General features: G+C 42.1%; 1 protein-coding gene across 2 annotated transcripts in view; it reads right to left on the reverse strand.

Annotated features, from left to right (window-relative positions):
- The window catches only part of LRRC27 (leucine rich repeat containing 27), a 440,921-nt gene that overhangs the window by 293,235 nt on the left and 128,913 nt on the right, over nucleotides 1-18,773 (reverse strand). For both annotated transcript variants that reach the window (XM_085606197.1, XM_085606198.1), the window contains one exon: nucleotides 7,708-7,766. In XM_085606197.1, the coding sequence (XP_085462323.1) occupies nucleotides 7,708-7,766 (59 nt within the window). The remainder of the gene's footprint in view (nucleotides 1-7,707; nucleotides 7,767-18,773) is intronic.

The raw sequence follows: 18,773 nt of genomic DNA on the forward strand, positions 1-18,773 counted from the left end.
CCTATTCACCAAATCGAAGGCCGAGGAGAGGTCCATGAATGCTAAAAACAAGGACCCCTCCTTGGCCACCGTATACTTTGATATGAGCAGGTGTAGGTTGGAGCATTGTTCGATTGTACCTTTCCTCTCTCTAAACCCATACTGGATCTCTGACAACCCTCCACAACTCTCGACATTATCCCTCAGCCTGGACAAAAGGACTCTGCCTAAGATCTTCACCTACGAGTCCAGGAGGGATATGGGCCTATAACACCCGGGGTCGTCCCACTGGCCCTTTTTAAAGATGGGGACAATGGTGGAAATGTCCCAGGAAGATGGTGTAGGGTTGCTATTAACGGCAGTAAAGACATTGGCCAATACCTCTGCCCACAACTTTGGGGCATGTATGAAAAAATCGGCTGGCACCCCGTCGGGGCCCGGGGCCTTATGCTTGGTTGTGGCCAAGATAGCTTTTTCCACTTCTGTACTATGGAAATGAATAGGAGTGGCGTCTAAAGTGGCCAACGACATATCCTGGGTTGCCTGATCATTATCCCCATACACATTTTTGAAATGATTCAACCACTTGTCATCTGGGATGACACAGTCCATGGCCTCATTATTTTGGTCGGAAAAGAATGGTTGTTTAATTGTTTCCCAGAATTTCCGACTGTCCTTCAGGACAGCCACGGATAGAAGATTTTCCCAGGCTTCCCGTTTGATGCTTTCTTGTCTGATTTTTATAGCTGACTTATAGGTTTTCCTCAATCTGACAATCTCGCCCCTTACCCTAGGTATTTTTTTCAAAGCTACCATCAAAGACCTGTGTGCTTTTGAACATGCGGTGTCGAACCAGCGCTTCTTATTCGGTTCTCCTTTCTTTGGTCTAGCCAGGAGATCATGCGACACCTGCCCACAGATCGACTCAAAGGCCCCTATAGTTTCACAACCCGGGGCACGAGGGTTCTGGCAAATCTCAACCTGTTCTTTAATTTTCGGGAAAACCTCAGCATAGAAGTTTTCTGGGACCACCTTAGCCCACTTAACTCTCCTACCCTGATCAGAGGTACGCAAAGTATGGTCCGACCTCACTTTCCACGGATTTGGCCCCATGTAATCTCCCCAAGCCACTTCAAGTAAGACAGGGTTATGATCACTGTGGTGAGATAACACAGTGCAGTAGGAAAGCACCTGATTTAGAATACCTTGTGTGGTGAAAATATAATCAATTATGGTTCCGGGATTGGTGCCAGTGAAGGTAGCTATTCTTGGGCCCCCCTCTGGTTCGTACAAGTTGAAATTTGCCAGGAGGTCCTCTAGCTCCTCTCCCTCTGTGGTATGTTCAAAGTGAGGTCCCTCGGGACCATCACCCCATTCCTTGTTACTTAAACTGCATGCTAACGTGCAGGGATGAATGTTAAAATCGCCTAGTAGGATATACTCTTTGTCAAGCTGAGTAATCTGACTGTCTGACCTTAATATAACATCTAAAGTGGCTATATTGCTACCGCTGTTGTCCCTATTCCCTGAGTTATAAAAATTGATATACAAGGACCTCCTAGTGGGGTTGATCTCTCTCTCTACAATAAGTATGTTATACGAGTCAGTACTGATCTGTTTTAGGGAACCCTTCAATTCTAGAGAGAATAACAATAACAGGCCTCCCTTAGCTCTGCCGCTGCGGCTAGGAATAGCTGCCTTGGCGAAACTAGTGAACCCATCCAACCAAAAGTTAGCAGTTGTATCCCAGGATTCCTGGAGGGCAATAATATTATGTCTTACGACAAAGCTTGACCACTCCTTATCATTACGCTTGGAATTAAGTCCCGCTACATTCCAACATAGTATCTTGCATGTTTCTATGGTTCTCTTCGCCACAAAATCAGTCAAGGGGACCCCATCTTCTGCTCGTAGGTGGGGGCTTCCATTAGCCGATAAGTTGCCCACTCTCTCTGCTGCATTTGTCTGAACATGCAAAATGACATTATCATTAACAATAACATTCTCGTACTCCTTAAGGGAGCCACCAACGATGACACCCACGATTTGGTCAGGAGCAGTTTCTCTTTCTGGAGCAACTTGCGCTTTGCGGCCTTCCTGATTAATTATCTCAAACATGTTTATACCATCTATAAGACCTCTGCCCCTATCTTTGGTGTGGCTTATTATGCATGGGACCCTTGATCCATTTTTTAGCGTATTTGGGCCCCCCGTGCATCAATCGCAATCATTTAAGTTTGCCAAGACCCCATACCTATTCGCTGTACCAAACCCCCAATCATAGGGTGGGGCCTCCACACCCCATCCATTTGTTACTACATTCCACCTTGTTAATGGGGTATTGGGACGCATCCAAAACTGCTCATCAACCGGCCAAGCTCCAAACCCATTTCCACAGAACCCGGGGTCATTTCGGTCATTTACCGGGACACCTGCCCCCCACCTATTCGTTATATTCCAGTTTGATCTAGGGGTCTTAGACCCCCATTCAATTTAGCTAAAGCTGCGGGATTTGTGGTTATGTGGGCATTTTATCAGAATGAAACAGCTCCTAAAGCATGTCTTTAATGAAACCTTCATTAAAATCCAGGACTTAAGATTTCTCTTTCCCTCTCACAGCTTGCCTGTATAGCATTTTGTGAATTCATTGTCCAGCCCTGCATCTGCCTTGACTTCCTGCACCCTAATAACAATATAGATATTCGTTACATGATAAAATATCCATGGTGAGGAGGCTTGAGGGGGTAGGTAACTCTCCAAAGCTGGATACTAGTGGTTGCATGGTGATCAATTTTATAAATTAATTTGTAGTTTGAGACTTTTTAAATAGGCTGAGCTCTATGCCAGCTAATGCCAGCAGTATTTCAGCCCTCCCTGTAGGATACTTTTATCACCCATTGCAGTGTTGCACAAGTTCTAATATGAATTTCCATGAGGCAGGTGATGTGGCCTCTCATTTGTCTGTACCAGAATATAACAGATTTGATGCAGACTAGTTGAAATGTTAATGATTGACAATCATGCAGAATTCTCTCCACTCCTATATATGTGTACCCAATCACTGAGGCTTTAATTAATAGACCCCTTCTCTAGGGCTGACCTTATTTATATCTCATCTGCCTATCCCTCTGGCCTCAATTTTTACGGGCTCACCCAATGTGCCTGCTTTTGTATGGCCCATCACACATGGAGAATGTAGGATTTTGGGCAGTAGCACCGTTTTTAAATTTGATTCTTGGAATGTTTTAGGTCTCGACTTCAAGGTAGATGACCTGATTGGTTACTTTAAATTAAGGATTTTGATAATAATGCTGCCAGGAAACATGAACTCTTGAGTCACTCTACGTGTATGGTTTTTTTTTTCCATCAGCAGTTCCATTACGCGCCGGCCAAGTGTAGTTTGTTAATTCTAGTTAAGATAGGGTACTCAGGGGCTCAAATGGTCCTTTTCAGATTCTCCTAATTTTCAACTTTTGTGGTTTAATTCATGCTCCATGAACTTATTACCACATTTCAATAATGATGTGAACATAAACAACACTGAGATAGTGACTGCTCTCATGTACGAATTGGATAGATTTTTCGACACTCAGAAGGAACCAATAGGTTTGCTGTGGATGAGTGATTTTAATATTAAAAGGGAGTTTTGGAGAGGCATTAAACAATTTTTGTCATTCCCCATATGTGGATGCACTTAACCATCTTCTCATTAACTATAGTCTGTATTAAGCTTTAGATTCGCTACAAGCTGACCCTTCTTTCAAGCCAATGTATATTGGAAGGAAAGGCAGTAGCTTAATTTATTCTATTTTGTTTTCATCAGATATTATTCACCTATTTTCAATTATTTAGTTGCAGAAATTGTGCTTAGCAACCATTGTATCCTCTCAGTGACATAAACGCAGTTGGTACTCTTCTAAAGTCATGTGAAACTAAGGATAGTAAAGGCTTTTGGTAAGTGGTTAACCATTCTTTTTTTAATGATCCAACTAGTACTTGGCTGGATGTAGTTCTTTCTTCCGATGACTAGTTTCCCCACTTCTCAGGCGTTTACAATGGTGGCACCTCCTCTTATGAGGCTACGGGGGAAGTGGAGCCTTTTACCAATGGACTGTCATTTATACACAAAGATGTTATTAGTGCTATTAACAACATTCCCATGGATAAGGCACTGGACCCTAGCGGGGTCCTGAATGACCTTTCCAGGGCTAATATTGATATGTGGGCACTCATTCTCACTAATGGTGTTATTGCTGTTGCTGTCAAGGGCCCCCTAGGTCTTGGTTTCACTTCACAATTCTGCTGATTTTCAAAAAAGATGACAAAGGGTACACAAAGTGCTATCACCCTATTTCTTTGATCGATTCAGTAGCCAAACTAATGAACAGGTTTTTATTAGATTGTTTGGAATCCTGGACCAAGGCTAATAGTGTAATTTTGGTCCTTTAATATTGTTTTAGACCGGGTGTGGGAACATTACAGCAGCGCCTACATTTTTATCTTGTAACCAGTAAATACTCAGCTGCAAAATTTAGTTTTGTATTTGCTACTGTTATAGACCTCAGCTCGGCATTTGACCATGTGATTCGAAGTAAATTGTGGGACATCATGATTGATTTGGGTTTTGAGGCCAACATAGTACACTTTCTAAGGCAACTGTAGTAATGTAAATGCTAGCGTCAGGTATGGCACTATTGGAGAGACAACTAAACCCATTCAGATTGTCAGAGGAGTCAGACAGGGTTGTGTTTTGGGTCACTTTCTGTTATATATTAATGACCTGGAAAAAAAATCTCCTGAGCCATCCCGTCAATGTTCCATACGTTGGCCCCCATTCCTGCACTCCTATATGTGGACGATGTCATCCTCATGGCCCGGACTCCGCTTGGTCTTCAGAGGTTGTTGGATAGTTTCTCAAACTTTATGACTAATCTTGATCTTTCCATAAATCAGTGTAAGACAAACACCTACTCCTATTTGGGTGTTGTTCTTCTTGAATCTGGTGGCTGGTCTATGGTAGGCCGTACAGGGCAGCTATGTTTGGGAGCAGTGTAGAGGCGCTTTCGAAAAATGTGCACTTAAATTAGGCCTCATGAAAGGGCTTGTTAGGCTTTATAGAACCACATGCCTCTCTATCGCCACATTTGGTGCCAAGCTGTACGGTTTGTGGGAGTATGACATGATACAGAAAGTGGAAAATAGATTTTTGAGATGTCTGCTGTCAGTCCCCCAATGTACCTCAACATATTTGTGCCATGCTGAATTGGGGCGGGACTACATAAACAGTGCAATCATACTACTCCCTCCCCTATTGTGGTTGTCAATCTGGTCAAACTCCTCAAACAACTTTATGCACCAAGTCGTAGAAGACTGCCTAAACTTGGACTTTGCAAATAAAAATCTCTGGCTGATGTACATCAAGGAACAAAGTCCACCCTTTGTATCCCTGACCTATTGATAATCCCAGTGGTTTGACTATCTCTTTCAAGCACATCCTAAAAGAGAGATTCTTTGATTTATGCTGTTCCTTGAGAATGCACAAGGAAGTCAGGCATTCCTCTGTGAGCAACTATTCTTTGCACACTACCAGCCCATTGGTTGACTTATATTTGGTTTGGGTTCCAAATAGTTTCCATAGGTACCTGTTAACAAGTCTGAGATTCAACACTTTGAGTGGCCTTTCATTCGGCGACTTCATATCTTGTGAATTTACCATTATGCCCCTGTGATGATCATTTTACACAATGCATATTGCACTTGGTGGTTTTTTTGTAAACTCTATGTCACTCCTAGACGTCGCTTCTTGCTGCCTATTTTGAAAAATGTGAACCTTAGGCATTGTAAAGAAGCCATGGTTTATATTCAATCGCTACCCTTGTACATTTGTTGTGTTGTGGTGAAATTTCGACTGTGTGTCATCAAATTGCAGACCTGTTGAAATGACTCATGTTTTTATCTGTACTTATTTGCAAATATGTATTTTTGAATTGTAATTTAACTATTTTTATTGCTTTTACCTGTACTTTAATAGTTGATGTATGCAACCGAATAAAGTAAGACTTGACTTGACAATATAGTGCTATCTTGGTAACAAATTCCACAGTGCACATTAATATCGCAGGGTACCATAACACCTGGTAATGTGTATAGAAATTTACATTTTAGGCAAAAAAAGTGTTTTTTTTCCGTCCTCACATCACCAATATCTGCAAAATCAGGCCTTTCTGTAAAACCTGTCCCGACCTCAGGCCAGTTGCATTATATCTCTGGCCCTGCCAATCCAGTCCTACCAGTTTCCTGGTTACTGGCTTCACGCATGTGTAATCATAGGACACTTCCTTAAGACATTCCCATTCCACATCATCAATGGAAATCGTCCCATTTCCTGCTACGGAACCGACCCCCACCCCAGATCCAGATCCGATACCCATTCTCCATACACTTCTAGCCGCCTGGAGCCAATCAAGCCCCTTGGGAGGTAGGGGATCCGTTCAATGCTTACAAATCTCTCTTCTAGCTAAGAGTAACAAATAAAACAGCAAGGCCCTCCTAACTCTCGTTAAGGACTGGCTGGGGCGGACTTCTACCCCCATCAACACCAATGCTGAACTCAGCATTATATGCGCCCCGAGAATATCCTGGACCACCTTCTTCACCTCCTGCCAATAGGCCTTGAATTCTGGGCACCTAAATAACATATGTTGATCATCGGCTCTTAAAAGACCACATCTCCGGTATTTTGGTATCGGTCTTGCACAAACTTTGCTATCTTCTGGGACGCCCAATTGAGCCTATTCATGGTAAAAAAAATGGTTCTGTTTCAGAGTGGCTGGTTTAACCATCGAGTACAGCGGTTTAAAGGAAGTTGCCAAATTGTTTGTAGCTCAGTCCCCTGAATAACTCCTTCCCATACAGAGTATGGTGCCTTCAATATCCTGTCCTCTGCATCGTGTAGTGTCAAGTACCAATAAGCAACCTCCTTCTTCCTGGGGGGCTCATCCTGCAGCTTAGAATCGAATTCCCACCCCCCCACAATCTCCTGTCCATTGGCTGCAACCCAAGATGATAGCTGGAGGTACTTGAATCTAGAAAGGGAGTTACCAGTCTTTGCCACTAACACTTCCTAGGGCAACATACCCTGCACTGTTAAGAGATCCTCCCATACTTCAATTACAGCCCTCCTCAATGGAAGACTCAGCCCATCTTTAAGACACTCAGGCGTGCCTGGTGAGTCCCAGATTGGGGAGAAATCCAAAAACTAGCCCATATCCAGAATCCTTCTAACTCCCAGCCAAAGGGCGAGTGCAGCCTTTAAAGTCTTCAACCAAACCTTTTTGAAGAACTTCCTTGCTCCAAACTTGAACAGAAAACCTTTAGACTCCCACTCCCTTACCATCTCTTCCAACATACCTCCCCATATTAGGGGCCCCGGTTTACCCAGGAGCGCTTAGGCAAAAAAAGATTCTCAAATATAGCATCACATTTAGATTACAGTGCACCTCTGTGGACACTTATATGTAATTACAAGTACTTGCATTCATTCAGATCTGTCTTATGAAAATTGATTCGCACATTTCAAATACATTTTACTTAAGAGATAACAGAGAAAAGGCACAAGGTGTGCTGTGGTGTAGTTTCACTACCAGCCACCAAATTAATTTAATACAAAATCACAGTCTTAAACTAAACCAATTATCACAAATGACTCGCCAATATTTAAAAACTCACCGAGTTCTACAGGCAATGCTTTTATAGGATTTCCTTCCAACAGCAGCGATTTCAAATTCCTTTAAAATGAGACATACAAAATTATAAGTATTGACAAATTAGAAAACGCTATCCGCATTATTTGCATGTAATGGAACAAAAGACCATTTGTTTAGTTCCAATTAAGCTTCTCAGAGATCCTTGTGCTCTGACCGCAAAGTTACACACTAATGTTCACATGCTGCAGCAAATGAAAATTATGGATGTCGCAGTTTTGAAAACTGATGACTGCTTCAGAAAGAGCTGCAGGAATAGGAGAACATTAGGGGAAAGCATATGGACATTTTCATTCTCTGTGTCTGTATTTTTCGGTATTTGTTTAGGTGTATATTCATATAATATTCTAACGCCTACAAAGCAGAATACTCTCTTAATAACAGAGCCTTATCTATCAAGCCTCCAGCAGAACATTTCCTGGAAGCAGACATCTTGTTGAAGGGGAAAAACTCTATTCCTGCCCCGTGCAACTACAGCCACAAACGCTTGTAGTGGGTTAAGGTTTACAGACCCTAAAAGCCTCCTAAAAGCAGGAGCCGAGAGTATAGCATACATTTTGGCCAGGTTAATTCATACATTCTTTCTTGATAACACTGACTAAATTGGATTCAGAGGGGAGATTAGAAGCAGAAAGGATGAGACCGTCAGTGAGCCAGTTTAAAACAACAAAACACTCTTGGTGCAATAAAGAATTGAACTGACTGGCGATAGGTACTTTGATAAATAATGAAAAGATATAGGCTTGACCCCTCGTTTTTAGGTCGAGTCTAGACGCGCTTAGAGACCTGTTGTATATAGTTTGTGGAGTTAAACTCCACCCATTGCTTGCCATTGCTTTTCATTTGTCTATGTCAGGGTCCTTTAAAAATCCTTGCTTGCTAGTAGTCGGTCCTGCCTCTTTGTTCTTCCTTTTTCTATCCGTTCCTCCCACAGGGTAGGGATGTGTGCACAAAGCTGGTGTCTGCTGCTCAAGAGTGCCGCAGACAAGCAGCGGTGGGCACTGGGAAATGCTCTCTTGCACACAAGTGTCACACACACAGACTCACACATGGAAGCAGAGACACGGGCACAATTAAACAGTGAAGTACGCACACCCACACACAGAGACACACACTGATGCAGAGAAGCGTATACACAAACATACTGATAAAGGTGAGTGCATACACACATGGGTTTAGGAAGCATATACACAGAGGAGAGAACACATTTTAACATCTCATATTAACATGCAACACAATTTAACTACACACACTTCTGCACAACATCATTCCACTCCATGCCACATAACTGCAAATCAAAAAAGATAAACTACACATAATTCAACTCCCCCTCCATGCCACAAAATACAATTTCACATAATACCACTCAGCTACATAAGAACACTTCACATCAAACCATATAACTACACTCCACACAATACAATTCAACTCCAGATAATTCCACCACACATAATTACACTACATCCTACAGTTCACACAGCATATTTACACTGTACATACATTCACTCAATTCCAAAACACATAACTACACTCCACAATAAACTTTGACTTTGCCACATACTACATAATTCAACACCATATAATACTACTCCACACAATGCTACATAATACCACTACAAACTATGCCACATAATTCCACACAACCACACAATTAAATGCCACACAATTCAGCACCACACAACATAATTACACTCCACATAAAACCACTCAGCATCATATAATTACACTACACTGAATTACACACTACACAATACAACATAAATACACCCCACATAAATGCACTCTATGCCACATACCAAAAAATACACATAAATACACTCCACACCATGACAATTCACCAAGCATAATTTCACTCAATGCCACACAGTTCCACGCCATACAATTCAACTCCACACATTTCCAATACAAACCACATAATTCCACACCAAACCACATATATCAAATGCACAACACAATTCCACAAGACACCACATACCTCCAATACACACCACAGATTATCACACATGCCACAATATTTAACAGCACAGAAAATAAATCAACTCCATAACATGCCACTCCACAACGCACAATACAATTCCACACAAATAACTCAACAACACACATTCCACTCTACATATTTCAAGTGCACTTAATACAATTTAATTACTATCCACATAATTACACATCACACCATGCCACATATTTATACAACATAATTTCACACCACACAATTCCACGCCACACAATTCCACAAGAAGCAATTCCAATACAACAAATCTCTCTCTTGCACTTCCACCAACCCTATCATCACATCCCAACACAACCACTGGCCCTCATCTCTCCCTCATACTGCCACTACCCTCTAACCTATCACAATCCTACTGCCCCTTCTCATCTCTCCCTCACACTCCCTCTCTCCTCTCTATACTGCCTGCTCACACGTTACCTTCCTGTAGCTCCTCACGGTATGCACTGGTCCACGTCTAGTCACCCCTGGTGCCCCTCCCACTCGTCCCTCTATCTATATCTCGCACTCTCTCTCACACGCTTCCCATCTCACTCATCTGCTTTACTTCAGGTCTTCAAGTACAGTTTCTTTCTGGTACCTTTTCAAGGTGTTTGTCCCTCAAAGCCACACTCTCCTCCTCTCCTTAGGGTGTATCTGTGTACGCAGGTGCTCCCCTCTTTATTTGTCTGTGGACTGCACTTCCATACTTTCTCTCTTTCTCACACACTCTTTCTGCTCCTCTGTCTCAAGTTTATTCACCACTTCCTGCACAAACTACCTATCACTCTCCATCTTACAATCTATCCATTCTGTGCAGCTCTCACCTCTATCTATTCACCATGCCCCATATTTCCACTACATAACTTCACACCACACAATTACATCCCACACAATTCCACAACTAACAATCCCAATACAACCCACATAATTCCACTCCACACCACATACACCCACAACACTCCAAACCAAAACACATATGTAAAACACATGGTCATTGACAATGCCAAGAGCTCTAACTCTCACAAATGCGAGACCTATTGTATAGCAAAAACTTGGTATTGCGTTCTCACTACAGACAGCTCCAGTTGTCTGTCACAGGCAGCATCGTATTAAATATGTCACACAGCCAAGATCTTGTTAACTATTAGATAGCTTTCTTGTCAATCTCCTCCCTATTCTAGACCTGTCCCTCCCCAGGAGTTTCTATGCTTACACTTGCTTTTGACTATCCACGGTTTATTCTCTGTCTGCTGATGTAATAGATTTACGTATTTTTTTTGTTTCATTTCGTATTTAGCACTCCGTGGGATAGCATGCCCTTTTCCTACTCTACTTTGTTTCCTCCTACCCCTTCCGGGTCTGCTTTTCGGTGCCTCTAAAACCTCATTTCTTCCTCTCCTTCATTTCCACACTCATGTCATATTCCTTATTGGGTGTCTCTTTGTCTCAGGTCATTCCCTGTCGTATCTGTCACCCAGCCAACCTCTGTGCACCATGGCGCTTTCCTTACCCCAATCTCTCATACTGCAGAGCGTTCCCAATCCCTCTCCTATCTCTCCAGTCTCTATTCGCATTCTGGTGTCTCCACCAGCATCTCAGCTTATCAGAACTATTGCTTTTTTATTATCTAAGTTGCATTGTTTTTTGTTTTCCTAGCAATGGGCTTTTTTTTAAAGTGAGTGCAGAGCCACATGCCGACAAGAGATAATCGGCTTTCATCCACCGACCCTCTCCAGGCCCAGCTAATAAAGTCTAACACTCGCAATCACCCACAGCTCAAAATATGGCTAAAATAAAGACCTGATCTAGAACCGAAACCTACAGGATACAAGGGGCCTGATGTACAGAGGTATTTTGAGGATGGAAATGGCCCTATTCTTAAATCGGGCCGTTTGCAATCGCAAAAAGCTTATTTTAATGTACAAAAGGCAAAATGCGATATAGCAACTTGTTACCGCATTGCAATTTAAGATTCGGTATTTGGAAGGGGCTTTTTTGGGGCGTCCCTACAAATACCGAATTGCAGTAGTATGTAATAATGTTTTTCGATCAAATTACAGTTGCAAATCATTAATACTTTACCACCAATTCTAAAGTGCCGGTAAACCATACACAAATAGGAAGGGGCAACGTTGGGACCCCTTCCCCTCTGAATGTGTTACAAAATATATTTTTAAGAGCAGGCAATGGTCCCATGAACCACTACCTATTCTTAAAAATACAATACTTAAAAGTTAACTTTTTTTTTTTAACGCATCGGTTTTTCTTTATTAAAAGCAATCACAGACATGGGGGTCAGGTGATGACAGCAGCCTACCAACCCTGTGAAGGCACACCTCTCTTCCTAGCTTAGTTTTCACACTGATTCTCCTGCCCAAAGTGGGGGCCAGAATGGGAGGGAGCCAGTTGCTGGGGGCAGCAAAAGGCAGGGACAGCTTCCAAAGGCAGCAAGCCTCTGAAGCCTCCCCTTTCGTGAACCCAGCCCATCCTGGGGGAGGAGACACCTCTGCCCAGGATGGGCTTTGTTTCTGGACCCAGAGAGTGGAGGCTCTACCCAGGGGTCCAGGAACACCGGTTCAGTGGTGGCAAATGGCAGGAACCACACCAGGGCTGGTCGATTTTCAGAGGTGCCCTCTGAAAGCATTTTACATTAAATCCCACACTGGCATCTGTGTGGGTTTAATGTGCTGAGAAGTTTGATCCCAAACATCCCAGTTTTATGTAAAGCCATTATGGAGCTGTGAAGTTCGTAATGACCAACTCCCAGACCATATACTCTTTATGGCTTTACTACACTTACAATGTCTAAGAATGGACTTAGACACTGTAAGGGTACAGGGCTCAGTCCATACCTTATGGCTAGTGAAGCCTGCTAGAGGGGCGACTTACCAAGGCCTCAAGCAGTGGATTGCAGGCTACTTTTGCCATTTTGACTCTTCACTTTTCTCTGCACCAAAACACACAGCCTGCAGTGGCAGTGTGTGTATTAAGGTGCAAGGCCTCTAAGGGTGGCACAATAGGTGTTGCACCCCTTAGAGACCTTCCCTGGTCACAGTGCCCTTGGTACCCATGGTACCTTTTACAAGGGGCTTACCTGTGGCCAGGGATGTGGCAATTGTGGATACAAAGGTACAGTCTTGGGAAAGAACACAGGCCTGGGGAACCTGATTGGCAGGGACCCAGGACACATCGAGTCAGGTTGCATCAGATGTAAGGCAAAAAGTGGGGGGGTAACCAGGCAAAAAGGGGCACTTTCCTACACTTTTCATCAGTACTATGGTAAATCAGAAATGGTACAGTAAAGCTGAACTTCCTGAAAATAACTCTCACTACCCCTGATCAACATGAGTTGCACCAAAGGAATGTGGAGACTAATATTCAGAAATTCATGCTGGTACCATGAAAATGGTTACTATCCAGATAACGGAGATGGAAGACAGAAAAAAAGAAGTAATATGAGAATATTTTCGTCTCTCAGACAGCATGGAAAAATAAGCTATATCATATGCTTCCTCTTAGGGAACATGGATACAACAAACTCTAAGGATTCTCTTCAACAAAGATATTGAAATTGAAAGAGAACACAGAATACCAAGCAAACCAATTCCTCTCTTGAAATTGCCTATACCAATAATATTCAGACCAATCACATACCCTGCTGTACAAAAGATAATCAATCACTTGAGGAAATATCAAAGTAATTGAAAGGAACGGATCAAAAACAATTATCCCACAAGACTATGCAAGAGACACTATGAACTGCAGAAGAGGCTTTCTAGGTCTGAGGAGCTAACTATGAGAAATGAACATCCCCTTTTGTAGGCCCTTTCAAACTGAAATTCACACACAGAGAAAAAAAAAATTCTGTGAACCTGCTTACTGATAAGCATTAATATAGACAATCTGCAGCAATCGGAGATGGACCACTAATGGTTTGAGATGGTCTTCTAATGGCAAGACTTCAACAACTACTCAAAAAGATATTCTTCAGCCTTCATTAACAAATCAGAATCACATCTAAAATGTCAATATAGACAATCAATACCATCCATGCTGTAAATAATACTGTTGACAATGGTAAAACCACTTTCTACCAATCTCACTGTCCTATACAGCAGCCTCCTTACTATACCTATGGATAAACAAATAAACTATCAACATATGAATATCAGCCTATTACTAGCAGACTCTCCTAACTCACCTACTGGACACCCCACTACCCTGCGACTTGACACTCATGCTCAAACTGGTATCCACTGACTGTGTCCAAAGCACTCAAAGTTCCAATTCGCTTTTTAACCTCAATTAGTATCTATAGACATACAATAGACATATGCACTAACACAGTCAATCCAAAACACTGGTCACATCTTATCCTGATCATACCATGCATCCACTACCTACATATGTACTAACTGCTTACACTGAGTCACTCAGAACAGTTGTCAGAAACATGCAAATGACAAATGTCCACCAATCTGGTTGCTACAAATTGATTGCAGATCCACGACATACCAACTCGATTGGCTCACCATATAAGCTATTTGTTACCAATAAAATGAAAAGTTCTCAACCTAAGATTATGCTCAAATGTATTCTCAAGCCATTCTTCTTATGCTATGCCTATTATATAATTACTCAACATTTGCTTCAACATCACATCGAGTTCTGAGCTCGTACCACCCACACCACCTCTCTCAGAAGACTACGTCTGCCTGCCATTGCTACCCTGAGAGTGGAATGCAGCAAGGCGTGTACTTGGGCCAGTTTGCAGAGCCATTGTACAACCGACCCCAGGACACTAGCGGAAAACAACCTAATGTGCCACGGTTGTGGCCCAGTAGCCCCCGTATGCCCTGTGGCCCTCAGCACAGTGTCTGACATCGGAACATAGAGCTTGAATTTGTTCAACCTGTGGGCTGATAAATAACTACTAGGAAAGCCGATTTCCATGATCTGTGCTGCAGGGGGTCTCTGTGCATGGTTTTGAATGGTGGACAGTTTGGACAAAAAAAAAATTGGATAAAATAATATTATGCTGCCAGAGAGGTGCAGCCTCAGTGCTAAAAGAAAAAATATTTCTAACTCTAAAAAATGTCAATCTTTTCCCAATGCACAAGAATCAAAATCTCTTCCAGTTATAACAATAACAAGGCTTTGAGGAGGATCTATTTTCTCCCTTCACAGTGTACATGGACTGACAAATGCAACAATGATAGTTTGCGGTGCAACAGCATGCTCTGTGATTTTGTCAGAAGTTATGATTTGCAAAGGAAAACCCAGTGGTATTCTAAAACTTCCATCTGAGTCATGCTGGAACTGGTTTGCTTGAACGTCATGACAACCCTCATCATTAGAGGGATAGCTTATAGGAATGGTCTCTGACCAACTGATTCCTAGTCCAACCTCCCTCGGTTGAGATTTAAAAAATACTTGATGCACAGTCTTTAGCATTTTTCTGTGGTAGTGAGCATGCTTATTAGCAGTTTTCCCTAATCCCTAAAGATTGGTTTCAGTACATTGTCAGGGATCATGCAGTCATGGACGTATGGCATGACTACATACTTTACAAAAAGTTATAGTGAGTAACATAATATCACATAACGTAACATCACATAATATTCAGCAGTGTAGCGCATGCAGGATACAACACCATTTTTTAAAACAAGTTAAATTGACAAGCACAGAAATACAGCTGTCATTCAACAATATAAATTTATGGTCCAGGTTAAAGAAATCACCCTACAAACTGTTTGCATCCAGGTAGTGCCTATGTGCTGCTATGGCCAGGTCCACCCATGTTTTACCACAGTATTCACAATCAGGGAGACAGGCACGGCCCAATCTGGGGGGTAGTTTACTTGGCAATCTCCATCCTCCCCATGACAGCCTGCACTCCAAATGTCCTTAATCTGCCAGTACATCAATGTTTAGCAAGCACGTATGTAGGAGGCCATATGTCTTTCGGTGTGCTTGTATGGTGTAGTGTGAAGTAGTATAGTTCCAATTGTTCTCAACAGTGGCCGATATCTAACATCTACTGCCTGGCAGTGGGGGTTTTGCTCATTCTCCAAGTCCATGCCACTTTTCTTTTAGCCAGTAGAAGGCCAATAGTGACAAAGCACATACTTTGCTGGGGATGTTAGTTGTGTAGCCCAAGAGTGCTACTTTTGAGGAGGGCTCCAGGAAGAGAATGGTAATTCTAGAGTGGTTATCAAAAATGCCAGCCCAATAGCATATGGGTGGGCAGCCCCAGGCTAGATGCATCAAATGTGTGTCTAAGGCCCCACTCCTCGAGCAGCGGAGTCCGGATGATGTCAGAGCCTTGTGAGGCCAGCCCAGGCCAAAGATATCATATGTGATCATAATGCTTTAAAGAATTGTTTTTTTTACACGATTGTGGACATTATAGAAGAACAATAAATGAGGCAGTATGACTATTTTCATCAATGTCAGTTGCCCCATTAAAGAAAGAGGAAAGCGCTGGCATTTATTTGGTACTCTATTGTGGATTTGCCATTCCATAGTTCTCAACTAATATGGTGTTTTTATCTAGGCTGACACAGATACCCAGGTATTTCACAGATGTTGTGCACCAGGAAATCGGAAATTTCAGCACGGCCACAGGTGTGTTAGGGGTGATTGGGAAGATCATTAACGTGTTCCAATTTATGGTGAGGCGTGATAGTGTCTTAAACAATGACATCTCTGATGACTGGGCCTAGGTTACCGTCCAGATCATGCAGGTACAGGGTGATAACATCAGCGTATAATGATATGAGAAGGTTATGAGGGGGAACATTTAGGCCATGTTGTGCATGCTTTTTTTCTGACCACACACGTCATGGGTTCAGAAGTGAGGGCGTACAAGGTGAGTGGAGAGGGGGCAGCCCTGTCAAGTGCTCCTGCTCGCTGGAACCTAGGGTCTGTGAATAGTAGTTTTAACTAGCAGATATATCTAGTATGAAAGCCCATCCTAGGAAGAACAACAAACAGGAAGGGCAAATCCCAGAAGTCAAACACCCTTGTGGCATCTAGGAAGACCACTACAGCATTTAGTTGCAGGTTTAACTCATCCATGAGGGCAAGTAAAGAACAGAGTTTGTGAGAGGTGGATAGATGAATGCAGCCTGGTCTGGGAGAACGAGGTCAGGGAGCAAGACCTTGGCTAGGATATTAGCATCCACATTTATTAAGGACAGGGGGTGGTAGGAGTCACAGTATTCAGTAGATTTGCCAGGATTTAATAAGGTGATAAGGGTGGCTTCCCAGAAGAATGGAGGAGGGGAGTCCTTCTCTAGTGCCTTATTATATACCTTCAGGAGCTTTGGGGATATTTTGCATGTGTGAGGTATACAATACAGAGAAGAGCTATACCTTAGGGTGGTCTTTTCCCAAACATGTTGCCTTATTTCTCCATATTTTTCTGATCTTGTTTTTGTTGGCCTTAAGACTCTGTGCACTTTATCCCTGCTGACCACTGCTAAGGTTTGTGTGCTCACTGCAGTACTTGTAGTGCCACACATTTAAGTAGCCTTGCATACCTGTCTCAGGCATGCCATCGTGGCCCGTGTGTGCAGTTCTAAACTGCCATTTCGCCCTGACAAATTCAATCTTTTGATAAGCCTAAACTTTCCTTTTTTATAATGCATATGCAACCGCAAGAGTTTGCCCTAAACAGTACACAGAGCAGGATGCAATGTATTTAAAAAGTAGGACATGCACTTTTAACTTTTACATGTCCTGGTGGTGAAAAACTCTCAAATTAAATGTTCACTATAACAAGGTCTACCTAGGATAACATCGGGGTTATCTTATTACATATAATAACAATACCTTCCAATTGGAAACAGGTCAACAGTTCATGTTATGTGTCTTTGGAATTGCAATGAAAAATTCTCTTTTATGGTAAAGTCCAATTTTGAATTGCAATGTTGAAAATGCCACTTTTAGAAAGCTAAGTAAAAGATTAGCAGCTTGAATGCACTCAATTAATCTAATTCAAACAAATTTAGCATTTTAAAAAAGAACTCTACGAGAGTAATGTGTGCACCAGGTCAGGGGCTCTGCAGGCCACCTAATTAAAAAATGAACAATAAAAATCCCAGATAAGTATCTGGGAATACCACGTGCACTAACGGGTGTCACTCTAAAGTGTACTGAATATTGTCAAAAATTCATCAAATCTATCTAATAATCATGAATCAATAACAGTCCTCCATCATCTGTTCACTGAATCACATTTTGAAAAACAAATCTTCAATGATCTGCTTTATTCTTGATGGTCGCAGTTCACGTTCAGTTAAAGAACCAAATAATATTGCTTATATTCAGCTTGTGAAATTCACAGTCTTCAAAAATCCCAATGCATTTCAGGCTTCAAACATAAGCCCTTCGTCAGGGGGATCTGCAATATATAAATGAACTGGGTATAATAACCTGTTTTCAGCAACGTGTGATTAAGCATCAAGTGGTCTCACAAGAGTGCGGCTAGAACTGGTCACCCAATTAGATCAAAGTACCATCCAGAGAGATTCGTAAATAACAAAAAAGAGAAAAAAACAAACCGAAAACAAAAGATGAGAAAAGAATGAGGAAAATGAATAGAATGTGAAAGAAATACCCAAATGTGTGTCCCGATCGTGACGAAAACCACCAGAGAAGGAAAACTGATGCCTCCACATGCCAAATATGAAATCAGAGAATGCCGTCAATAGGCTGAAGCAATAAAGCTAATAATACCTCTAGGCGCTAGAGTGAACACACTCAGGGCGCAAATATAAACCAGCGTGTGTAAGTGTTGAAGTAAATGATGTCACACTTTTAGCCAAAGGTGAGTCATCCTCTGCCAAAAAAAGGACAATGAATGAGTGTTTAAAGGTATGCTTAGTGTAACAAAATCGACATAACGGGAAGTAAGGGTGGTGCTTACCAGGGGTGGACTATTCACTGAATCAACCCAAATGGCGTGGTGCGAAAATACAATGTCTGAAAAAAATTATGAAATCCTACGTACGTTAAGCAGATCGCCATTTATTGTATGA

Source organism: Triturus cristatus, chromosome 1_2 (assembly GCF_964204655.1).
Source record: "Triturus cristatus chromosome 1_2, aTriCri1.1, whole genome shotgun sequence".
Lineage (NCBI taxonomy): Eukaryota > Metazoa > Chordata > Amphibia > Caudata > Salamandridae > Triturus > Triturus cristatus.